This window comes from Gorilla gorilla, chromosome 2 (assembly GCF_029281585.2).
Source record: "Gorilla gorilla gorilla isolate KB3781 chromosome 2, NHGRI_mGorGor1-v2.1_pri, whole genome shotgun sequence".
Lineage (NCBI taxonomy): Eukaryota > Metazoa > Chordata > Mammalia > Primates > Hominidae > Gorilla > Gorilla gorilla.
This window is the reverse complement of record NC_086017.1, coordinates 39,794,790-39,822,012: the sequence shown is the minus strand read 5'-3', so window position 1 is coordinate 39,822,012 and position 27,223 is coordinate 39,794,790. Positions and strand designations below refer to the sequence as shown.

At 36.6% G+C, this 27,223-nt stretch overlaps 1 protein-coding gene across 8 annotated transcripts in view; it reads right to left on the bottom strand.

The window, feature by feature from the left end:
* Positions 1-27,223, bottom strand: part of RBMS3 (RNA binding motif single stranded interacting protein 3) — a 754,317-nt gene that overhangs the window by 51,488 nt on the left and 675,606 nt on the right. For 4 of the 8 annotated variants that reach the window (XM_031009629.3, XM_004033785.5, XM_004033783.5 and 1 more), the window contains one exon: positions 26,617-26,664. The exons of the other annotated variants lie outside the window; for them this stretch is intronic. In XM_031009629.3, the coding sequence (XP_030865489.1) occupies positions 26,617-26,664 (48 nt within the window). The remainder of the gene's footprint in view (positions 1-26,616; positions 26,665-27,223) is intronic. 8 annotated transcript variants of the gene reach the window in all.

The window sequence follows — 27,223 nt, the reverse complement described above, 5'->3', positions numbered from 1 at the left end:
TGTGACTCTGAGTGGGATTTCTATGAGAAAATTGAAAAAAGAGTAAATTTTACATCAAAATCAACCTAGAATAAAGAGAGCAAATAAAAGTGATTATTAATGCCCTTGAAAACTCAAATACATGTTGCATAAAGCTTTGGACTTCTAAAGGGTATGGGATTGAGGATTTTAGACAATCATCTGGTTTCAAAATATTGAGAGACCCAGTGATATCTCAGTTACATTCTCAAACAAAGAAAATAAATTGGATATAATCAACTCAAAAGGACAAATCTTAATATCTCCCATTCACTGGAAAAAATAAGATATAAAGGGTCTGAACATTAAGAGAGGCGTGTAAGAATTAGCTTCGAAAAGAAATAAAACTAATGAAATAAATAGATAAGCAAACCAGAAGTGCTCATTATTGGGTGGTAGCAAAGAAAAAGGCAGCCAAAATCAAACAAAAAGAAAAAGCAATACAGATATCATATTACTCTTCATTTTTATCTCCTAATTTTCTTGATCTGGTCTCACCTAGTTTCTTGGTCCTTGAATGCTATATCCTAGAAAACATTAGTTTCTGTTTAGGGCCTGGGGACACTCCTTCACTAACTCACAGGCTACTATGGACAGTTTTTTCCAAAAATGTTAACTACATATTTTTCTAGAGTTTTGCCCAATGAAGTCATGTTTCCTACATTATATACAATTTTTATTGAAAACCAATTATATTTAAACTGCTGTAAGTTTTAAAGTGGTAGATATAAACGAACATCCTCTTTAATGAATTTCATACACACATAGAAAATAAAAATATGTAGGTTTGAATTTCCTAAAAATACTCTTAAGTCTTGTCTCAAGGATATTTATAAAACAAGACAGATTTTTAAAAGAGGGATCAATGACTTAAGGTCAAAAGTAAAAATCAGTCAAAAGTTGTACTTGTACGCTATAGACAGAAGGATATGAAGAATGATGACAAGGGTGAACTTCTATTTGCATTTTTTTCTTACAACTCAGCATTCATTTCCTATTCTTGATGATAATCCACATTTCTTTTGAAAATCCTATGACCCCCATTTCACTACCATGTAGTTAGAATGTGATTGGCTCTACAGTTAGTGTATCCTGATCATTTGTTCAGAAATAAATGAAAATAGCCCTAACAGAGCCAATGAAACTTGATGTTTACTTAAGCTACTGGAAAGGAAAACATTCTCTTTTCCATACAGAGACACCTGGAAATGACCTATTCTCTTCCCTAGCATGGTGTAGTGTAAGCTTATGGGTCAGCGACTCTGTTACCATGATAGAGAGGACATAGATTTGTCAGATGTGAGAATATGGAATGTGAAGACAAATGCAAATGAATATAAAGAAAAAAACATGTAGTGATATCATTTGAGGCAGCTCTTGCTATTGGCTTTTTATATGCATGAATCAATCAATTTCTTTTAAAATTAAACCATTTTGTGCTGGGTGTTTAACTGTTCTTTGTGGTTGGGGAGATCATATGAATTTAGAAGGGTAAATTAAGCAAGAGACGAAATCAGTTAAAAAGAAATACACAACATTGTCAACTCTGGTAGAATTATCCAAAATCGTTATCAGACCAGGAATAACCTTAGAGCCTTGTCTATTAGGCATTTAATCTTCCTTTTTCCTGTCAACCAGACTCAGTTGCTAATAGAACCTTCTCCAACATTGATACTTGACTATCCATTTAAAATGTTTATCCAAATCCAATTTGCCTAATTACTTTAATTATTTTCACCACTGTCTATGATAACTCAAAACTTTTCATGATTAAGAGACTCTAATTAAGCAGAAGTTTTTGAGATCTCTTAGGACAGCTATATGGAGAATGACCACCATCACTCTGCGTCTGTCTTACAATTAAATATCCATCACAGCGTGTGAAATTCCATCACTAGGGTCAAATGTTAACGCATTCAGGTATCATGGTGGACGGAAGGCAGAACTAGATTGCAGCTCCGGACAGAGCAGCATGTGGAGGCTTGCACTGTGAATTTTAGCTCTAGATCGACTGCAAGAACAAACCAGCAATCCTAAGAGGACTCACAGACCCTCTGAAGGAAGCGGACTGCTCCTGCAGGACCCAGGAAGCACCCCAAATACTGTGAGTGCCCCAACTGAGGAAGTGGGAACGGGACACCCTCCTCTCCTGAACACACACCCCCACTGGAGAAGCCGAAGGTCTGTTTGTGTGAGAAGTTTCCGACTTTACCTGGAGCTGAGTCAAGTTAAGAGAGCCGAGCTGAGTGAAATACAGGGATAGAGGAAGCAGCAGAAAGGCCCTGGGAGCTCACCGGGTCCTCAAGCAGCCCATTCCTGCCTGGCACCACAGGGATCCAGCAGAAGGGTGACCAGAGGGGCAGGGGCTAAAACTCCACTGGGAGAAGGAATTCTCTATCTGAAATTTGTAACAATTTGAATGGGGAGAGAACCTCCCGGCCAGAACTCAGGGGAGGGCATGAATCTGGCTAGCAGACTTCACAGGCAGGGGAAGATCTAAAGCCCTTTTCCTTTGCAGCTGGGAGGCAGAAAGCCTCGGGCAAGTTTTCAAGCCTGTCTCGCCCTCCACCTGGAAACAGACTGTTACGGGGGGCAGACCGGGTGGGCAGCCGTGGGAGTGAGTCCTGCCCTCTGGGATATCAAAACCTCTGGGATACAGCTAAGGTGGTGCTAAGAGGAAATATCAAGCCCTAAATGCCTACATCAAAGAGTCTGAAATAGCACAAACTGACATTCTATGGTCACACTTTACAGAACTAGAGAAACAAGAACAAACTAAACCCAAACGTAGCAGAAGAAAGAAAATAACCAAGATCAGAGCAGAACTAAATGAAATTAAAACAAAACACAAAAATACACAAGATAAATGAAACTAAAATCTGGTTCTTTGAAAAGATAAATAAAATTAATAGGACATTAGTAAGACTAACCAAGAAAAGAAGAGAGAAAATCCAAATAACCTCACTAAGAAACGAAACAGGAGTATTACAACCGACACCACTGAAATACAAAAGATAATTCAAGGCTACTGTGAACACATTTACACACATAAACTAGAAAACCTAGAAAAGACGGATAAATTTCTGGAAAAATACAACCCTCCTAGCTTAAATCAGGAAGAATTAGATGCCCTGAACAGACCGATAACAAGCAGCAAGATTGAAACGGTAATTAAAAAATTACCAACAACAACAAAAAAAGTCCAGGCCGGGCACAGTGGCTCACGCCTGTAATCCCAGCACTTTGGGAGGCTGAGGCGGGCAGATCACGAGGTCAGGAGATCGAGACCATCCTGGCTAACATGGTGAAATCCCGTCTCTACTAAAAATACAAAAAATTAGCCGGACATGGTGACACGCACCTGTATTCCAAGCTACTCAGGAGGTTGAGGCAGGAGAAGCACTTGAACTTGGGAGGCAGAGGTTGCAGTGAGGCCAGAGACTCTGTCTCAAAAACAAAAACAAAAACAAAAACAAATCCAGGACCAGACGGATTCATAGAAGATTTCTACTAGACATTCAAAGAAGAATTGGTACCAATCCTTTTGACACTATTCCACAAGATAGAGAAAGAAGGAACCTCCCTAATTCATTCCATGAAGACAGCATCACCCGCTAATACCAAAACCAGGAAAGGACACAAGCCAAAAAGACAACTACAGACTGATATCCTTGATGAACATAGATGCTAAAATCCTTAGCAAAATAATAGCTAACCAAATCCAACAACAAAACGAGAAGATAATCCACCATGATCAAGTGGGTTTCCTACCAGGGATGCAGGGATGGTTTAACATACACAAGTCAATAAGTGTGATACACCACATAAACAGAACTAAAAACAAAAATCGTGGTCATCTGAATAGATGCAGAAAAAGCATTTGACAAAATCCAGTATCCCCTTATGATTAAAACCCTCAGCAAAATTGGCATACAAGGGACATACCTTAATGTAATAAAAGCCATATATGACAAACCCAGAGCCAACATAACACTGAATGGGGAAAAGTTGAAAGCATTCCCTCTGAGAACTGGAACAAGACAAGGATGCCCACTGTCACCACTCCTCTTCAACATAGTACTGGAAGTCCTAGCCAGAGCAATCAGACAAGAGAAATAAATAAAGGGCATCCAAATCAGTAAAGAAGAAGTCAAACTGTCCCTGTTTGCTGAGAATATGATTATTTACCTTGAAAACCCTAAGGACTCCTCCAGAAAACTCCTAGAACTGATCAAAGAATTCAGCAGTTTCTGGATACAAGGTTAATATGCAAAAATCAGTAGCTCTTCTATACACCAACAGTGACCAAGTGGAGAATCAAATCGAGAACTCAACCCCTAGCTGAAAAAAAAAATACTTAGGAATATACCTAACAAAGGAGTTGAAAGACCTCTGCAAGCAAAACTACAAAATATTTCTGAAAGTAATCATAGACGACACAAATGGAAACACATCCCATGCTCATGGATGGGTAGAATCAATATTGTGAAAATGACCATACTGCCAAAAGCAGTATTCAAATTCCACACAATCCCCATCAGAATACCACCATCATTTTCACAGAGTTAGAAAAAACAATTCTAAAATTCATATGGAACCAAGAAAGAGCCCATATAGCCAAAGCAAGACAAAGCAAAAAGAACAAATCTGGAGGTATCGCACTACCTGATTTTAAACTATAAGACCGTAGTCATCAAAACAGCATGGCACTGGTATAAAAATAGGCACATAGACCAACGGAACAGAATAGAGAACTCAAAAAATAAACCCAAATACTTACAGCCAACTGATCTTTGACAAAGCAAACAAAAACATAAAAGTGGAGAAAGGACACCCTTTTCAACAAATGGTGCTGGGATAATTGGTAGCCACGTGTAGGGGAATGAAACTGGATCCTCATCTCTCACCTTATACAAAAATCAACTCAAGATGCATTAAGCACTTAAACCTAAGACCTGAAATTATAAAAATTCTGGAAGAATATTGGAAAAACCCTTCGAGACATTGGCTTAGGCAAGGATTTCATGACCAACAACCCAAAAGCAAATGCAATAAAAACAAAGATAAGGTTTTTGGGCCTAATTAAACTAAGATGCTTTTGTACAGAAAAAGGAACAGTCAGCAGAGTAAACAGAAAACCCACAGAATGGGAGAAAATCTTCACAATCTATACATCTGACAAAGGACTGATATCCAGAATCTACAATTAACTCAGACAAATCAGTAAGAAAAAAACAAACAATCCCATCAAAAAGTGGGCCAAGGACATGAATAGACAATTCTCAAAAGAAGATATACAAATGGCCAACAAACATGTGAAAAAATGCTCAACATCACTAATGATCAGGGAAATGCAAATCAAAACCACAATGCGATACCACCTTACTCTTGCAAGAATGGCCATAATCAAAAAATAAAAAAAACCAGTAGCTGTTGGTATGGGTGCAGTAATCAGGGAACACTTCTAAACTGCTGGTGGGAATGTAAACTAGTAAAGCTGCTATGGAAAACAGTGTGGATATTCCTTGAAGAACTAAAAGTAGAACTACCATTTGATCCAGCAATCCCACTACTGGTTATCTACCCAGAGGAAAAAAATAATTATTATTATTCAAAAAATATACTTGCACACGCTTGTTTATAGCAGCACAATTCACAACTGCAAAATCATGGTACCAACCCAAATGCCCATCAATCAACAAAGCGGATTAAAAAACTGTGGTATGTATATATGGTAGAATACTACTCAACCATAAAAATGAATGAATTAACAGCATTCGCAGTGACCTGGATGAGATTGGAGACTATTGTTCTAAGTGAGGTACTCAGGAATGGAAAACCAAACATGGTATGTTCTCACTGATGTGTGGGAGCTAAGCTATGAGGACAAAAAGGCATAAGAATGATATAATTGACTTTGGGGACAAAGGGGGAAGAGTGGGAGGGGAGTGAGGAATAAAAGACTACAAATATGGTGCAGTGTATACTGCTAGGGTTATGGGTGCACCAAAATTTCACAAATGACCACTAAAGAACTTACTCATGTAACCAAATACCACCTGTACTCCAATAACTTATGGAAAAATAAAATAACATTAAGAAAATTAAAAAGAAATGTTAATGCATTCAGAAATTAGTATTTTACCATACAATTGGCCCCCAAGAAGGAGTTGGGAGACTCCTGAGAAAAGGTTACCAGTTAGTTTTCATGAAGGAAAGAAGAAAGTATAGACCACAACTGATTAGATAGGCTCCAGAGGTATAAAGTTCAGAAAAAGAAAGTTTTTAGAAAAGCCCGGGAGAAGAGAATATAAAATGGTGAATGAGTATAATAGAAACGGGATATTGGATAGTCCCAGACTAACCAGTTTGTTTGAGCTTATCCTGCACATGCCACTAGATCTAATGTATCCTGGCACTGTCTTTCTGCTATCACACCACTCTACTTTCTTACCTGATTGGATTTCCCTTTCCAGTGTTAATAAACGTTGGAGTCCTCTACATACCATTCATTTAATTCTTCTGTTAATTTTTGGAGACTGACTTTTTAAAACTAAATTTCACATGGTGCTTGTGATCTAAATACCCTATTTCTATTAGATACTTCACATAATTTCTGAAGTCTTATGTTATACTTCACACACTATTTTAAATATCAAAAATGACAACAAAGTATAGTAAGATCTGATATAACTGGGTTTTTAATAAGCATTTCAGAAACACACTTCATGGTGGATTCCTTTTAATCCATAGTTTCTGAATTATATTCTATGGAAGATGTGTTCCAATAAAATTTTTACAGGTGTTCTACATACAATGAAATCTGAACAAACACATTTGAAATATGATGAAATAAGCCAAGCTAAATAGCTTTACAGTTTTTCTTGGAGGTGTGAGTTACTTTTTCTCTTGTCCTCCTTCATTCTTTACATCCATTTTCTTCCTTTATGTACTCAGCCTTTAATACACTTTTTTTTTTTTTTTTTTTTTGGAGGGGGACAGCCTGGTTCTGTCACCTAGCCTGGAGTACGGTGGTGTGATCTTGGCTCACTGCAACATCTGCCTCCAGGGTTCAGATGATTCTCCCACCTCAGCCTCCAAGTAGCTGGGATTATAAGCATGTGCCACCACACCCAATTAATTTTTGTATTTTTAGTGGAGTTGGGGGTTCACCATGTTACCCAGGCTGGTCTCAAACTCCTGACTTCAAGTGATCCACCTGCCTCGGCCTCCCACAGTGCTGGGATTACAGGCATGAGACACTGAGCCCAGCCAATGTGAAAATGTTCATTGTGATTCTCTTAAGTGTTTGTAAGAAGACAAAAACAGTCTGCTACATTTCCCAAAGGTGGTAAATCTTAGAAGTTTTTTGTTTGTTTAAGTACAACACTAATATCTCATAAGACTGAGAGGAATCCTTTAGGATCCTTTCAAACTTTCAAACTTGGCTTTACATTGTAATCACCTGGGAAGATTTAATAAACTACTGATGCTTGGATCCACCCACAGATATGCTGATTTAATTGGCCTGGACTGTAGCCTGGGCATTCGGGCATTTAATGCTCACATGGTGATTTTACTAGCTACAAAATTTCAGATCTCTTACTCTAGGGAATGTTTGGGAAATGATGTTTAAATATGTTCCCTAAGGAAATCTATATGACCAAAAGATAAATCAAATTTAAGTTATAATTTTGTGTTGAGTACTTTGCATTTTGATCATTTTTCCATAGGATTTTATCTTGCATTCTGAACAGGAAAGTAAAACAGAAAAAAAAAAAATCTCCAAAGTAACTGGAAGCAATTGTGAAGGGCACAGGGGATACAGAACTGGAAGCAATGTGAAGGGCACAGGAGATAAGTAAATATATGCACAATAAAATCTATTTCCAGTTCTATGTAGGATTTATTCTACAGGCACTGACAGAAAAATAGAAGAAAAAAAGAAAGGAGCTGTCCTCATTAGCTGTGAGTCAAAGTGAATCAGTAGTCAAGGAAGGTTAATTTGACTGTGACATTTGGGCCTCAGTTGAGAGATTTATTTCTAGTTTTATATATTTTATAAATACAAACAGTGAATAATCAGGATTAGATGCTTTCAGTTATGAAAAGAGTCTTAATATCCAAGCACGATGTAATCCTCTTAGCTGGTATTGACACCAGTGGAAAATAAAAAGGGCCAATTTAGTTACTGCCCTAATTACTAGAGGTTCAAAGGATCATGCTAGGGATGCAGGGCTTGTTGGTATCGTATTATATATATACATATGAGTCTTGACCCATATTAAAAACAGAGCTTTAACTCAGTAAAACCTATATAAAGTAACCATGTAGAAACACTAGGATTTCATACCCATACACCCCACCTCAGTGCCGTTATGTTTATAAACAATTGTGCCTCCCTCCTCTTCAGACCAAGAGATGAGGAATGAGCTATCATGCTGGTTTTAGACCTCTAGAATTCTAAAAGTTATAACCAACTATTCCATAGTGGATACACACACTATGCGAAGGTACTGATCATTGGATTTCATTTTTTTCTAGGACTTCCTACATATATCATTTTATCCTGATAGTTTTTATTGTACTGGATAAACTCAAATAGGGAATTATTTATTTTTCTCCAAGGGGACCAATACACTCATTTCCAACCTAAGTGAAATTATGTCAGTCTTCAAAAAAAGTCATGCAAAAGGAAGGAAATCATAAAAGAAAGATATGTATATATATCTTATTATATATACATACATAATAATATATTATATTATATATATACATATATAATAATATATTATATATTCTATTATATATATACATATATATTATATATAATACATATAAAATATATATAAAATATATTATATATAAAATATATATTATATATAAATATATATTATACATATATATGTATAATTCTGGAAGGAAGGAGTTTGACTGATAAAGAAAAATTAACATTCTACACAAGACTAAAAAGTCTACTGTCAGTTTAAGTCCCTCCTGATTAGATTTTGCTGTGTCCCCACCCAAATCTCATCTTGAACTGTAGTTCCCATAATCCCCACATGTTGTGGGAAGGACCTGGTGGGAAGTAATTGAATCATGGGGGCAGCTACCTCCATGCTGTTCTCAGGATAGTGAGTGAGTTCTCATGAGATCTAATGGTTTTATAAGGGGTTATTTCCTTCTTTGCCTGGCACTTCTTCCTTCCACCATGTGAGGAAGGATATATTTCCTTCACCTTCCACCATGATTGTTGTAAGTTTCCCGAGGCCTCCCCAGTCCTGCAGAACTGTGAGTGAATTAAACCTTTTTCCTTTATAAATTACCCAGTCTCACGAAGTTCTTCATAGCAGCATGAGAACAGACTAGTATAGTAAATTGGTACTGTGTAGTGGGGTGCTGCTGTAAAGATACCTGAAAATGTGGAAGCAACTCTGGAACTGGGTAACAGGTAGAGGTTGGAACAGTTTGGAGGGTTCAGAAGAAGACAGGAAGATGTGGGAAACTTTGAAACATCCTAGAGACTTGTTGGATGGTTTTTGCCAAAATGCTGATAGTGATATGGACAATGAAGTCCAGGCTGAGGTGGTCTCAGATGGAGATAAGAAATTTCTTGGGAACTAGAACAAAGGTGACTCTTGCCACGCTTTAGCAAAGAGACTGGAGGCATTTTGCCCCCGCCCTAGAGATCTGTGGAACTTTGAACCTAAGAGAGATGATTTACGGTATCTGGTGGAAGAAATTTCTAGGCCACAAAATATTCAAGAGGTGACACAGCATAAAAGTTTGGAAAATTTGCATCCTGACAATGCTATAGGAAAGAAAAACCCATTTTCAGGGAGAAATTCTAGCTGGCTGCAGAAAATTGCATAAGTAATGAGGAGCCAACTGTTAATCACCAAGACAATGGGAAAAATGTCTCCAGGGCATGTCAGAGGTCTTCAGAGCAGCCCCTCTCATCACAGGACCAGAGGCTAAGGAGGAAAAATAGTTTCCTGAACCAGGCCCAGGGTCCCTTCGCTGTGTGCAGCCTAGGACTTAGTGACTTCTGTGTTAGCTGCTCCAGCCATGGCTAGAAAGGGGCCAAGGTACAGCTTGGGCTATGGCTTCAGAGAGTGCAAGCCCCAAGCCTTGGCAGCTTCCACGTGGTGTTGAGCCTGCAGGTGCATACAAGTCAAGAATTGAGGTTTGAGAATCTCTGCCTAGATTTCAGAGGATGTATGGAAAAATCTGGATGTCCAAGCAGAAGTTTGCTGCAGGGACAGAGAACTCTCATGGAGAACTTCTGCTAGGGCAGTGTGTAAGGGAAATGTGGGGTGCGAGTTCCCACACAGAGTCCCCCCTGGGGCACTGCCTAGTGGAGCTGTGAAAAGAGGGACACTGTCTTCCAGATCCCAGAATGGTAGATCCACCAACAGCTTGCACTGTGTACCTGGAAAAGCCACAGGCACTCAATTCCAGCCTGTGAAAGCAATTGGGAGGGGAGCTGTTCCCTGCAAAGCCACAGGGGCAAAGCTGCCCAAGGCCATGGGAGCCCACCTCTTGTACCACATCCCTGGATGTGAGACATGGAGTCAAAGGAGATCATTTTGGAGCTTTAAGATTTGACTGCCCTGCTGGATTCTGAACTTTCATGGGGTCTGTAGTCCCTTTGGTTTGGCTAATTTCTCCCATTTGGAATGAGTATGTTTACCCAATTCCTGTACTCACATTGTATCTAGGAAGTAACTAACTTGCCTTTGATTTTACAGGCTCATAGGTGGAAGGAATTTCCCTTGTCTCTGATGAGACTTTGTATTTGGACTTTTGGGTTAATGCTGGAATGAGCTAAGACTTTGGAGGACTGTTGGAAAGGCATGATTGTGTTTTGAAATGTAAGGACATGAGATTTGGGAGGGGCCGGGGTGAAATAATATGGTTTGGGTATGTCCCCACCCAAATCTCATCTTGAATTGCAGTTCCCATAATCCCCACATGTAGCAGAAAGGATCTGGTAGGAGACAATTGAATCATGGGGCAGTTCCTCTATGCTGTTCTTGTGATAGTGAGTTCTCATGAGATCTGATGGTTTAATAAGGGGCTTTTCCCACTTTGCTTGGCACTTCTCCTTGCTGCTGCCATGTGAATAAGGATGTGTTTGCTTCCCCTTCCACCATGATTGTAAGTTTCCTGAGGCCTCCCAAGCCCTGCAGAACTGTAAGTCAATTAAACGTCTTTCCTTTACACATTACTCAGTCTTGAATAATTCTTCATAGCATCATGAAAATGAACTTATATACCTCCCACTGTTTTAATCATTTTATCCTTTCCCCATTCACACACAGCCAATGTTTGTGATTTGCTGATTGGCTTAAGTGGTTCTCAAACTCACCATCAGAATCACGCACCAGAGTCACCTGGAGGCTTTTTAAAAATAAGATTGTTCCACCTCCACCGTCACCCCCTGCCCAACCCTTTTGGGTTCAGTAGATCTGGGTCAAGGCCTGAGAATCTGTATGTCTAACAAGCTCTCAGGAGATGCTGTGCTGCTAGACTGGGATCACAGTTTGAGAACTATTGGTTTAAAAAATTGAAAATGCTAAGTCAAAAGCTTGGAATCCTGTGATGTGGGAAAGATTGAATATCTATTATGACTATGCCAATATCTCATCTAACTCTCATAGTATATCTCTGTGGGTATTGTCATTATCTTCTTTACAGATGGTAAGACAGCTTCAGAGAACCCATACATACAGTCCATGCAAGAGCTGGGATTTAAATGCTCATCTTGTTCAAAACTTGTATTCATTCTTTCACCATATGCTGCCTGCTCAGCATTGAGATGGGATGAGGTACTTCTATTGAGCAGTCGAATTCTCGTATCTTCTCATTATGTCTGGCCACTCAGGAATGAACTATGGTGAAAAAGGGGTAATAAAGGGAACTCACTGCAGAAATGAACACAAAAGCTGAAATTTCATGCTTTATTTAACAAGAATGCATCGGCTATACTGCCTACTTTAATAGTCATTTTTTAACACACAAATTACTGATTCTAGAATAAGGCCTGTGAAGTTGATATACTTTCCTTTAGCCTACTAACAGCATTTCACTCTTGGTGAGATTGCTAAGAAAAGTTATTTTAGGAACTGGGACCTATACACACATAGACGCTTTAGCATCACATTAATTTAATTCTTCAAATGAACTTAAAGTCTAAATGGCTTGGTTGATAAGCACAAATGCCAGTAGTGTGAGTTTTAAAGCTAACAGGCACCTTATAAAGTATAAGCTAAGGCAATATAATTCAATTGAGTTTAGAGGATTAAAAAAACTCTCAAATTTTGCCTCAACTAGCCAAGTTCAAGGGCATCAATCAAACATACTTTCCTAAAGGGATTAAAATAACAGCAGAGTTTTTATTCTGCATGAATGCTAAAGGAATTTAAAAAATACCTAGAATGACTGCTTACTTTACATTTATATCCAGTTTTATAATGAGAAAAATCAAGAGGAAAAACATTTCTTTGAGAGTAAGGAATTCAAGAAACTGAAATCCACAGACAGGAACAATCAAAAAGAAAGGCTTTCAAAAGATTAATTGATATTTTATCCCTTTGAATACCTAATCTGCAAGAATTTCCAATGTCATTTAGAAAACATTATATTTCTTGCAGACTGTCAGGAAAAAATAGGACAAAAAAAATGAGAAAGAAAGAGGGGAAGACAGCAAACTTTTCTGCTAGATGAAAGGGTGCCTTGTTTGATCATGGCTGAAAATCCTATCTAAGGAAAACCAGCCCTATGTACACAGGCTGGCTGCATTTCTTCAGTAAGCTTTTGATGTAATAGTGTATCACTAACAGACTGAATATGGTGCTATTCCATTTCATTAATGAAAAAGAACTAAAAGACATTACTTGCTCTGATTACCATTAACAATGATGGTGAGGCACCTGATGTGTGTCCAGAGAATCTGTAAAAGGCATAACACAGGCTATTGAAGAATCTATTTAAAAACATAAAAATAAAGCAAAGATGCGATGTCACTGGGACCAGTGTATGTTTGCAATGGTGTACGTGTGAGGGATCTTGGCAAGGAAAAGAGTATAAAAGTACTTTTACAAGGTGACACTGGGGAATCAATTATGATGATGTTAGTAAGATAAATGAATATGATGGCTATCTAGGGAAAATAAGAAAATGAAACCTTTCAGATAAGCAACATTGCTGAAGGGCATTCATATTTCTAATAGACACATTGTAGATTTCCACCAATATTTTAAATTATTTCATATAAGCATCATTTTCCAATTATTCTACTATCTCCAAATCCTTTGACATCCTCCCAACTCCATTTTCTTGTCATGAGTTTTTCCTATCCCCTTCAGAAAGCTCTCTGCACTTAGTTGTTCATTCACATTTCCAGACTTCTTGGGAATTCTGAGTCTGTTTTCCTCTTGCTATTTTAATCTTTTGAGGAGAAAGTTAGGATTATATAGAATATGTGTCTAACGAATCAGCATTTTTACATATAGGTATCATTTATTCAATCAATGAATATTTAATAAACACCTACCATGGGCCAGATGTTGCTGGATTATGGAGAAATAAGGTAAATATGAATAGTCCCTGCTCTAAGAGTTTATAGCCTTTACTCTAGAAGGGAGAAATGATAATTAAAGTGGAAATGGTGATTCAGTGTGCTAAATGTTACAATAAAGGTATTCCCAGACATCTAAGGGGAGAGAAAACTCTAAGACAAGACAAAAGGATAAGGGAACCTTCCAAGAAGAAGAAAACATTTGAGACAATTGCTGTGAAACAAGCCAGCATTAGCAGGTTGAAGAGTAAAGGAAACACATTCTAGATGAGGATTTGCTCATGTTTATCTATTCCCACTTATGCAAAGACCCTGCAGGCTTGGCCCATCCCAGAAACTGAAAGCAGTTCATTATGGCGGGAGAACAGAAGTAGTAACAGATGAATGTGAAAAAGGAGGCATCAGGATCATGAAGGGCCTTGTTGCACAGGCTAAGGACTGAGGATTATGTCCTGAAAGCTGCAAAAGGATTTCAAACATGTCCTGTTTGTTTCAGAAACGTGGCTCTGGGGCTGTAGAGAAAATGAATTGAATGGAAAGAAGGCTTGAATCAGTCAGAGCAGTTAGATGGATATTGTGCTAGTCCTGCCAAAGGATGGCAGCTACCTAGAGTAACTTTCTGGAAGAGATACTTTTAAATTTTAGAACTGTGAGAGAAAATTCAGGCATCTGACTAGCCTAGTATTACCTCCCCCACTTTTTCTCTCCACATTTATTAAGAGTAAAAGCCAACATTGAAGTATATAATTGAGGGCGAGTTCTTACTTAAAGACTTATTTAGATCAAAAATTTGAGCTTTAATACCACAAGGGATAAAAGGAATGGCAGAGCCCTTGATCTCCAAACCTCCAGGAACTTATAATCTAAAGGTAGGTTGGAGAGAAGATAGCGAGGAATGTGCAAATATCTAATAGAAGGTGGAATTCATCAGGTGGTAACAGAAAACTTTGAGAGTTTTCAAAATAAAGTGTGAAAATCAGAAAAACTCACAAGATTTGATCCACAGAGATGGCAGGTGTGGCAGGGAAGAAATTCCAGGTGGAAAGTGAGCATGAGCAAAGAAAGCAAGCACTCGCCATTAAACACATCTTACAAAGAACTGTGACAAGTGAAAGAAGAGTCGTGAAGCAGACAGAAAGAAAACTAGTTGGGAAAGTAGCTTGAAGATTATACTGTGGCAGGCCTTGAACACAAGGTTGATAAGTTCTTCTTAATTCTTGTAGCATTTGAGTTGTGGCTCTTGACAGATAAAAATAATACACTAGTCATTTCCATTTCCAGAATTTATTTAATTATAGTCCACCTTGCTGCTCAAAACTATTTAAGGCAGCTTTCAAGGTTGTATAAAATATTGCAGTGTCAAATAAGTGAGAAAAATCAGGTGAAGGGAAAGAGAGTAAGATGAAGTGAGCAAACAGGCTAATTAAATAAATGCTATTAAAATGTTATCAGAGTTGGTTAGCAATGATTTATACAAGTCACTGTGTCCATTAGGTAAGAAAATAAGCTAGGTACATTGAAGAATGATTCCCAATATGGAAGGAAGACAGATGTTTCTCCTGTGAGTCTGAAAGGAGCAGACACTGTGTGGTCTAATGAACAGCAGCCTTAATATAGCAAAGCAAGTTTCCAAGGGCTATTTATTACAGTGTCCTTCAAACGTAAACAAATGGTACTGTGCCAAGGCATACTTCATGAAGAGCTGTTTCACGGGTCCAGTGGAATGTAGTCATCCAGGTAAAACAGCTTTTTTTAAGCTTAATCCAAGGATCTAACTTAGAATATCCAAGGAAAATGGATATACTGCAAAAGATCCAAATATTTCTCCAAAAATATCATTTGTCTTAGTCTAGGTTCTGAAAGGTATGAGTGGCAGTGACTTTGAAATTGTTATGTTCCTTGAAAAGGACTTGGAATGTAGCTTTCTTTGCTGCTGGTTACACACAGGACCATATGTTTAAACTATCAGCTGAAATCAGCATTGGATGATAGACTCAAATGGAAGAAGCGAAGAAGAATGAGAACCCGCTGACTCCTTTCAAGACACATACCCCTTCACTTCGATGTTAGCTGGAGGAAGGGCAATATTCCTGTCAGAAAAATTTTAGGTCTCCTCTCAAGCAGAGGCCAGTGAGCAACTGTCACCATACTGTGGTTCTGTGGTATGACATAGTTGTTATACCTGCCTCCTTGTAGAACAATTCTCCACAAGCTAACTACAGCTTTAAGTAGTGTAACATTTCTGGTATATACTGGTTATGAGTTAGAGGGCTGCTGTTAGAAAAGATGACTTTAGATTCAGAAATCTGATCTGTATCCTACTTTCTGGCAGTGATCAGATGGTAGGGATAATTATCTACTAAGGTAACTCCTAATTGTTCTATTAACATATTTTTGCAGATAAATTTTTTTAAATGTTAATCTCAAAATTTATTCAAGAATGTGTGTGAAGGATGAATAGGAAAGAGAAGCGCTAGGTGTTGACACCAAAACAACACTCAAATAATAAAACTAGAATGTAATAAGAACCCAGCCTGGACCTGGGTAATAGAATGGAATGGGTATAGCAGATTCAAAATACATTGTAGAAATAGGATCTACATGAAAAAGGAAGATTGCATGTGGCATAGAGTGCACCAAAACACCTCTGAGGTTTTAAGCACCATTGGCTGAAAGAAAAATAACTCACCAATTGGTAAAAGATTTCCTATCCTACTCTAAGCTTAGTATAACATTAAATCATATGGTTCTCACCCCAAAGAGAAGAGCTATACTCTAAGCTACTGTCAAAGACTCTAACAATCTTAAACTTGTAGCTACACTTAAAACATCTTGGCTTAGATAAAGAATGCTTATAGAGGTTTGCTTGAACCCTAGGGAAGTCTGCAGAAGAAACTGGATTGAGAAGCAAGATTATGAGACATTTGAAATTGTGAACAAGAAGTTTGAACTATAAATGGGCCAGGTAAGAGTGGATAGGGGATATCTAGGAAGTAGTTGGAAACTTTGGCATGAAAACCAAAATAGATGATAGGATTTAGCAATATAGATTTGGAGGTCATCTATATAACAGTTAAAAGTGAGGAAGCACATGATGCCATTGAGAAAAAAATGAAGAAAAGCAAAGTGTCATAAGACCAGCACCATGAGAATCTTGAGGCAAAAAGGATCTACACATTTCATTAAGCATAGGAAAAATCATCATTGAATAAATATATATTGAATAAGGTGCATCTGGGATAGAGGGCAATCAATGCTATAAGACCATAAAAACAAATTGAGACAGATGAAATCAAGAACATACAAGGAGGGGTTAACATTGACAAAAAGAGGACTATGGCTTAACAAAAGAGGAAGATAGGAAGAAAGGAAAAATGAAGAAACAAACATTTGAAGATCGGATAAAATGTGGTACTGATCTTCTCATAAAGAAAGAGTCATTTTTTTAGCATAAATGGCAAGACTCGTGTTTGGAACTTAAAAAGGTGAAAAAGGTTAAAACAGCTGAAGGAGCATAAATATGAGTGTGGGTCCAGCCAAGCTTATAAAGAACGAATTTGCAGAGGACAAAGAAACTCCCTGCAGAATGATTGTGACAATCAAATGTTACAAATCAATTCACGTAGAGCACTAAGAACAGTGCCGAGAACATAGTATGCATGTGATGAATACATACTATGTGATGAATAAAACACCATTTACCCTCTCTCATGTTTGCATTTATATTTTACCAAGGACATTTAATATTCTGCTATATTTTTGTTAGGCAATATTATAATTGCCCTTGAGATAAGGAAAGAACTTATGGAAATCTTTCAAATAAACTTTAATTAGCTGGTAGCTATTTGCAAGGTCATAGCATTCCCAACTAAAGAATTTTCGAAGATTATCAACAATTTTCAGACAAGGCCACTCAAGGACTGTGGTGGACAAAAGAGAGACAGGTACATTCTGCAAACCTAAACAATCAAACATCTCCTTTTTCTGTCTAACATTAATGACAGCTGCATCTTTGCCAATGACAACTCTAGCCCTCCTTTCTTCTTCCCAACTACTAAATAACACTTAAGACACACAATCATTCAATTGCCCCTCATTTCCAGGTATCACTCAATGTGGAATAAATGGTCATTTCTTCACACGCTTCCCAAAGCCATATTGCACAAGCTCTAATTCTGTAATAAGCCCTTCCAGACTTCCTTTTCTGAGATGCTCCACGGTTCAACTGGTATATATTTTCCCTTGTTTCAGCAAGCTAATGAACTTAACTGTGTTTGACTATAGTTGATCCTTGGTTTTCTTTGGCTAGTAGGCTTCAACCCTCCAGAACAAGTATCTCAAGAGTCTCAATAATTTTTACCAAATCTTCATATTTTATTTGCGAATGTAACTGCTCAATTATGAATAAAATTCATATTTCCTGGATCTGGAGTCCTGTGCATTCCCATATCTGAGTCTCTTGGGCAAACTGCTAGACTCAGAGCAGGCACATAAAGTTGCCTGATAAAAAATAATATACTGATATATTCCACATGATCAAAATAAATAAAACTTACTGGTAGAAAGGAAGGAAGAATAAACAATATCTTGGGTGGCAAAAGCACTTAAAGTTATATCAGCTTGATTGGGCAAGTATAAGTATTTTGTAATTACAGCTCAGGGAAACAAATCAATAGCAGATTTCATTTTAAGCAGAAAAGTAAAAAAAATGTAGTAGTAGTCTAAGTTGCAGAAGTTAGACATAATATGTAATTAAAAGTGTATTATATACGGTCCCCTTTCAAATATGTCATATCAGTTCTGTAAACCACAGGAGCCTTGATGTCTCACATAATATACACTGGGAAGATTTTAGGTTGTTCCAACTGCTACATGCAAGAAACATAATATATCATTTGAAATGTGATTTCAATACGAAAAGCGGCATTAACTATTGGTTGTGGAAATATTGATCTTCTGGTAGGTGGAAAATGGATTTACATAAAATTTAATGAATTTAGATTATAGAATCACTCAAAAATTCTGCCAATTCTATATAGAGATATAATGTCTCTTTTAATCTTGCCCTAAATGCCGTAACGTTGAGATGTGATGAGCGGAGGTGGGGAAAATGTTAGAGGTTACCACTGCTGCCGCTATCATCCATATAATCACCACACTCATTATCATCGTCTTTATTTTCATTTTCACACAGTCATGTTTTTCTGGTACATAAATGTCTCCTTAAAACTGTTGCCATTTCAAAGACTGTTATTAAGGTTTTAATAAATTATAAGTGTAGCAAAGCAACATTTCAAGAAGTTTAGAAATAGAAATTGAAAACACATATGATAATAATTTCATGCATTCCTTTCTAGATTTTTTCATGCGTATGTTTTAGGCCTCAAAATCATAATGATTGTTCACTTTTGTCATCTTTTCACTGTGCATTATGAACATTCTTTTTCATGTTATTAAATATTTATATTTATATTAATTCACCTAGTAATATCATAATAGTTTGGCCAATAAGAAAGATAATATAATTAACTCTCTTACGATTTCTTTTATTTTTAGATATTGAGTTTGGAAACTATTTAAAAAGACTCCTTTCTTTGGATAAGCTAATCTAACATAGCAAATATAAGATTAGTGATACTTCAAAAAGTCCTAACACACTTTCCTGAATCCAAAGAAACGAAGCAGAAAGGAAGCTTCAATTATTTAATATCGATCGTGAGTCACGCCCTTACTAGGTACTTTGGACATATCCTTTCAATTAATCCTTTTATTGTTGTGTATATATAAAGAGGTAATGAATAGATTATATACTCTCTACTCTTAAGGAGAGAAAAGCTAAGCTTCAGAAAATTTAAGTAACTCTAATTGTTAAATAATTATTAAATAATATGACCCAGAAATCACATACATCCTGTGAATTCTAAAAATCATTTTGATTTTTTCTACCATACTTTTTCCTGTTTAAAACTGCATGTGTGAGAATGAAAACAAACAGTGTCTGGTGGTAAATTTTTAGATAAGATCAACACACAATCAAAATCATCTTTCATTTTGTCTTTCTCCTAAGATGTTTAGCACACAAACTTCCCATTAGCCCAATACTATTTCTTCATTTATTTTTTACTAAAGGAATTAGAAGCTTTGAACTTCCAAGTTGAATTTGTGGAAGATTTACAAAATTAAGCACTGCATTAAGAAGCACAAAAATACCAGCAAATCAACAAACAGTTAAGTGCAACAGAGAGAACATGCTACCAGGAACATTTGCAATGTACTCCATCTAATTCCAACTATCCTGATAATCAAGGCTAAGGGAAAATAGATTAAGCTGGGTATTTTACATTGTTAGTTAAAAATAAGTATATTCATCCATCTGGAGAGAGATACTTGCTGAGACACTGAACTCAAGGATCTATTAATCATTTGCTTCTTTATATAAAAGACATTGGGTAAAATAACAGACAATTACGTTTGCTGTGGCATCTCAAAAGGCTGTTAACGTTGTTTAAATGTTCGTGTAATATATTGCTTCTCTAAGAAAGAAGAAGTTAAAATGTTAAAATTTTAACTGAGAGAAAACATTTCAATAGGGATGTCCAATTTTATGGTTCAGGCATTTTGCATTCTGATAAACTAATTTAACATAGGGTCTAGAGAACTGTTAACATGTTTATTAGGCAGTATCTCTCCAGAATCAGATGTCTCTCGCATGCCTCTGGCAAGGGCTGAATCATACATAGTCAATTCCTGACTATATTCTCTGACAGGCGCCTCAAGTGCCCACTTTGTGCTGTTGATTTAAAAAGGGAACCATGTGATTTCAGTACCAGATGTGCTGATTCCTGCACACGCAATTAGCTTACTTTAAAGTCCATTGTTGTCTTGAAAGTGCTCTGCTGCGTATTATGTAGGCTCTGCCCTTTTGTTGATGACTGAGGCACTAAGTGATGCTGTGTGCTGCTGCTGCTGGATGCTTTAAGTCAGTTGCTGCCACTCACTGAAAAATTCTACTGCAGAAAGCATTTTGAGAGGCGCCTTTTGATTTGATGTGTGTGCTGCATCACTAAGCGTCGTTTTTCTCTGACTTTGCCACAGAGGGTAGTCATATCTCCAGCCATCCCAGGCTTGCCCTGTGTAGTGTTTGGCTTTTAGACAAGACCAGGAGAGCTTTCCCTTATAATCAGATGGCAAAGCAGCACACAGTACTCAGGGAAGCAGTTACCCAGGGGGAAATAGAATAGCTAAAATACTGGCAGGTCAAGAGTAATATCAGTGGACACTAATCAACAATCACAACAGTAACAGAAACCGCTGCAGGTGGTGTGACAAAGACGTCAAATATATTTTACTACAAATCTTTTGGGATGATATATTTCTCATCTTTTCTCTAAATTTCTAAAAGTATAGGATTCTAAAGGCTGCCAAGAGGATAATAAACAGAATATATGTTTGATTTTCCTGGTTTTGATGATCCCCTGTTGCTGCTATAAGTCCTAAAAGACCAATATATAATGAAAATATTAAAAAATTAATAAAATATAAAAAATAAAAATATTCTTAAAGGGTTTTAATATATCACTATTATAATCAATTATTCTGTACACACTAAAACACTAGTAAATGTTTTTCTCAACCTCCATCTCAATGTCTACCATCTCAGATTTTCTGATATTTCTGTCTTTTATGAAATAAAAAAGCTCAAAAATGCGAATTTTAAGGGAAGGTCACTTCATATGTATTATAAAGAATATCATTGACAGTATTTAGTTTGGAATACCTATAAAAATAAATTGATTAGAGAGAGCAGGGGTAGGCAAACTATAGCACACAGACCAAATCCTGCTTGCTGCCTATTTTTGCATATAAAGCTTTAATGAAATATAGCCATGCTCACTTATTTGCACGTGGCTTGTGTCTGCTTTCATGCTACAGTGGCAGAGTTGAATAGTTATGACACAGACTGTATGGCTTGCAAAGCCTAAAATATTTACTATCTGGAACTTTACAGGAAATGCTTGCTGGATTAGAAGATGAGGCATAGAATTTTACACCCACCTATCCCATCCTGTGAAAACAAAACAAAACAAAAACCAAAAAACAACCTGGGCTAAATAACAGTGATGTTTATATACTAGTCCAATCTAGTTGCCTATTTTAATACATAAATAACAATTATGGTCCCATAGGAAAATTCTTAATGATTCAATTTTTATAATTTAGCGAACAAAATAAATGCACCAGCAGGAACACAATAACTCAGCATTCACATGCCTATTTTTGTCAAATACTTGTGCACATATCATGTATAGAGTCCTGCTCTGCAGACTACTCCTATGATGTCTGTCATATACTATGTTACATGACATTTCTTTATAACCTTTTACTCTGTTAGAATCTTTGTTCTTTGGGGGCAAGAAATGGACCTACCCTTAGTTTTTTGTAGCACTGTAGGTACTCTGTAAATATTAGTTGAATAAATGAAGAATAAGTAAAGCAAAGTCTCTAAGAACTTATTACAAAGAAAAAATCAATTAACTCATTTAAAGAAAGATAGTTTTGTAGTCAACATAAATGCACAGTATTTGAGCCAAAAAATGAAACTGATTTTCACGTGTGGCTTGTGGGAACACATAACAATGTGTCAGGTCTTTTACAATAAAAACAATTTAATGGCTAATTGTTGCTAATTGGAGGTACTAATGAACTTAATTTTTAATTAAAAGATGGAAATTATTTGTAATTAGCTCATGGTATCTATGAAAACAAATGTTGCTTAGAGCTTGAAAGATGGTCTTGTTCTTCTTGTTCTTTGAAGCAGCTAAAATACTCTGCCTTTCCCTCCTCTGGATGATAGAGGATAGTTTTACACAGCAATTCTCACCTAAGATGCAGCATAAGAAATAGGCTTCAATTAAATCTTTGCTTGGGTATCACAAATTCCAGATTAATGAGGCTTTCCAATGCAAACTTAGATTGCTGAAACAAAAACAATGTGAGAAAGTGCATGCTGTTTATAACAGTGAATTTTGTCTTAATTGCATCAAGTACTCCAATGAAGAACTTTATTCGTAGAGCACAACTCCATGGTTAGAAATCAGACATTTGAAAATTTCTTATTGGACCAGTATATTGTGATTTATGCAAACTTTTTCTGTGAAATCTCATCATGAAGTTGTACTGATAACACTTATTATTTCAGCCTGTTTCAGCTGGTGCATAAAAGGTTAGAGCAAAGAATGAAAATATGCTCCACAAGTTCCACAGGTTCTTTTCAGGGTATTTTTCAGTCCCCGTTTTTCTTTTCTTTTTTAAAAAAAATTTTTTTCAAACCTAGGTTCAAATTCTGAACTCAAAGCTTTTTAGAAAACAAGGACAGATTTTGATTCTACTTTAGTTCTCTAGTGATAGTAGTCTTCTGCTTGATTTCATGCTGATGTCATTCAAGGAAATTAAGCTCAAAACAACTGAAATAAAAATTTGACTACAAATTATCTTCGGTTTTCATAGGTGTTTCATAAAACCCAACCATGTATAGAAAATGGCATTTTACTATGCCTTTACATATTTTTTCACTAACATTTGCTTAAGAGAGGAGGATTTTTAAAGGAGTTATAGTTGTTATGGAAAAGAAATACTAAAAGGAGAATAGATTCCTGCTTTGGTGTGAAAATATAGAGGGCAGTTTCAGCCTTCTGTCTTCTCTCCTTGAAATGAGCTAGGTAAGGCCTAGCAGAGATGTAGGCAACAAGAGGTGACTCCAGGGAAATAAATCAGAGATGCTTCTGTTTCCCAAGCTTCCTTCTTTCTTTTCAACATCACCATTTTTGCTTTAACTCTTTCTTCCCAGATTATTATTTTTAAGACACATTCATTGTTGAAGCTTAAATATGTAACTCAGACTCTTCCTAAGTAAAATATTCTTGAGCCATGTATAATTTATTAACTGCAAAGAATGAACAAAACAAAACTAAAATATGCAAAATACCCCCACTTCATTAGTCACTTTTTATGTTCACATTAATGAACTCCCTTAACTTCTGTCACTTTCACCTCAAGTCCACTGTGGCCACCTGCTCCCATGATTCAAACTTTGCCAAGAAATAGTTCATTATCCAAAATCTTAAATCCAAGTATTTTACTAACTACAGTTGTAGTTAGTACATCTCATTGAAACTGCTAATCTCTATATTTTGTTTTCTATCTCTCATCCACCACTGCCTTCTTTTTTCTTCCTTCTTTATTCTTCCTTAAACCCACAGTTTGCCACTCAACTACTTTCTTGCCAATATCATAATTGCACACTCTCCTTTTCCTCACTTCACCTAGTAAATACTAACCGTGCATTAATTTGCCTGTCTGCCTTCTTGGCTACTAATCACAACCACAGAAAATCAAACATTCTCACAGATTAATCACACAAATACATAGTCCATAGCTTCAAATGAACCCCCACTACTACCCCTCAAAATTCTATGGATTGTTCATAGGCCTTCTCATGCCACAGTTTTCCAAATCTCTGTTCTTCTTAAATCCTTACTATGTGCCTTCTCTCACTCACTCTCAGAAGATGACGTCACTTAATATTACACAGAAGAACAAACAGTATTTGTCTTCCTGAGGATTTCAAATATTCTTTCTAGATTCTTGATTCTCTATACTTTATGCATTTCACATCACGACAACACAAATAAATGTTGCTACTAATGTTATAATGGTCTAATATTATACCATAATATTTTAATCAGGGGTCTATTTTCTGCTCATCTTTGTATCCCCAGTACTTTTGTGTAGTGTCTACCACTCAGAAGTTGTTCAATAAATGTTGAAATATTGAGTGAATGAAATTAAGTTATGTGTCTGTAAATTGTCAAGCAGATATCTCGACTACAATCAATTAAAACAATTTAGTTGGATTCTACACTGGCAAAGAGTTGATTATTTGTTTTGTCCAATATTGACATATTGGAAGATTTGGGAAGGAGATATTACAATGCTATTGCCTGTGTCACTTTCCTGATGTGGCCAAGGATCGAGAAAAGCAGATTCAATTTCTCAAAAGTCATTGAAGTTGTCCTACCAGCCAATTAACAAGCATTTTGGAAAGGCAAGTCTATTTCTATTTAGACGTAGACCAAAGAAGTCTGTGAAACTTATGTCAAACTACCAATTAAATCTTTCAAGTGGAAAATAACTGTGAAATCTCCCAAAATGTTATTTTTCATATTAGCTCTATATTGGGTCCCTTCCTTCATACTCCACTGCTGGGAACCTAGGACTACTTTTTATTATAAATACAATATATCATATCTAATCTTTTTAACTGTTCCATGTGATTTTCATGTCTTCTTGCTCAAGACCACACAAAACTTTCAGATTCAGTTTCTTAAAGCATTGCTTTTATCAAGTAATTTATCTGCTCTAGAACTTTCAGTGGCCCTGTGTATGCAATCAGGTGAGAACTCCTGAGCCTAGATTGTCAGCCAGATCTTCTGCCTCAATTGACTTACGCAGAGCCTGACCTATGACTGATATCTGATAAGTACTTTTAATGATTTGCTTGCTTTCTTCATTATGTTATTGAAAGTAAAATCAGGAAACCTAGGTGAAGGTAAGTTCTAGTTTGTGTCTTTTATTTTTATGAATATTGGTACATTATCAAGAGCAGATGTATCTTGTTAAACAAAAGTACCATATATGAAATATAGTCTCTTCCCAGGGGCCCTAAATCGTAAATGAAATTGGCATGTTAAGATATGACAGGAAATACACTTTGGGAAAAACTAAGTGATATTTTCAGTAGTGGCAATTTATTGTAGAGACCTTAAAAAGGACCAAAATGACTTCGCGGCCAAATGCTAACTTATTCTTCCTCAATGGGACATTATTAATTGAACTTTAAAGATGAGTATTCAGCCAGGAACATAACTAAACAAGGCTATAAGAAATTAAAAAAGAATTACCCTTCAGATGCTGGGTCAAGCAAACAGGTGGCCAAAAGCAAGATTTCCCCTGCTTGAAAACCACCAGCAGGTTGACAGATTCAACTGCTCCATGGGGTCTTTCAGTCTATTTCTGACCTTTGTTTCTTCTTCTGTCTTTCCAATGCATTTTTCTCTTTGTATTTTATGACCTTGCTGTCTGACATGTCAAAGAATCAAAGAATTCCTGCTCTTCAGATTGCCAGTATTTTATTTAATTAAAAAATTAACTGAAATAAAAAAATTGTGCCCATTTTTCTTTGCAATAAATTAAAATTCAAAATTAAAATGAAAGCACAAGAAGATCTGTGCAGTTCAGAATAAAAATCCACCTCTTTACGTAGACATATCCTATTACAAACTGCACTACTAAATTTTATGAAACAACTGAAATATTGCTAGTTAAAACCCTCAAGACACTAACATATTTTCAAATCAACCTCTGCCACTTTTTTTGTATAAATGGAATAATGGCAGCTTTTCTTTCAATATCCAAAAGAATCGTTTTGGGAACAAATTTGAAGTTTAGATTCATTCAACAAACAATTATATTGAGTACCTACTATGTGTCAGACCCTATGCAGGGTGCTGAGCAAGCAAATGGGATGATTTTCCAATTTAGAAGAATTCTGGTCTCTAAAGCAGTGCTTCTCAAACTATTTTTTATTAATCTGTGCCGTCTTTTGCTATACATAAAATTATTTTCCCACTTTTCAGGAATTTGATGACTGTGTCTAACACTGAGAATCACTGATACACAGAACACAGACTCTATCTTCTGTGTATCCTTGACAGATAAAATGGTTTTGAGTTTTTACCTTCTATTTAAAATGCAACACATTTATTTTCCAGATATATAACTGAATTATAATATTAAGTTTATGTTTCTGAGCTACATATGCCCCCTTGCAAACTGGAATTCAAATTTCCTGCACCCACCTCTGTTGAGAATCACTGCTTTAAAGAGTTTGGGAAAAAACCAGGCAACCTCCATCTCTCCCCTCCAATCCAGTCTTAAAAGAATTAGAATTTTCCTACCTGACACAACAGCTGGTGGAGTATCATAATCCTGTCTTGGGATTGAATCTTTGAATGAAAAGAGCATGAGAAAGAATGCAATGAAGTACAAAAGAAAATAAAATAGAATCAGCCCTAACACGTGGAAGAATCCGCTGTGTGTCATATGGTTGCCTGACCCCCCCTGCCTTACAGCAGTAAAGGCATTAGGATTCCTCATTTGCATTTGATACCATGGTCCCTATTACCACAATACTGTACATGTTATTAGGTCCCATTAGACTTGCTGGGACAATACAGTTTTTCCTGAAACACTGTCATCTTCCACAGCCTGTTTGGTACCTCCCTTAGGGAATCAATATAAAATTTTTGCCCTCTCTGGCTGACAAAAGAGTTCTACAAGGCAGCCCATTTAGAGGGGGCCCAGAGCATGATATGAAACAAAGTCCTGGAGAACAAAAGAAAGAACTAAAATTTAAAAGAGAAAAATAAAAAATTTGTACACTCTCATATTCTGTGGAGGCTAACACATTTTGAAGGCAAAATTTCATTATTTATTACTCAGCTCCAGCTCTGATCCCAGTGGTTGTCAGTGAGGCAGAGCGGAGGGTGCTTTCACCTCAAGGCC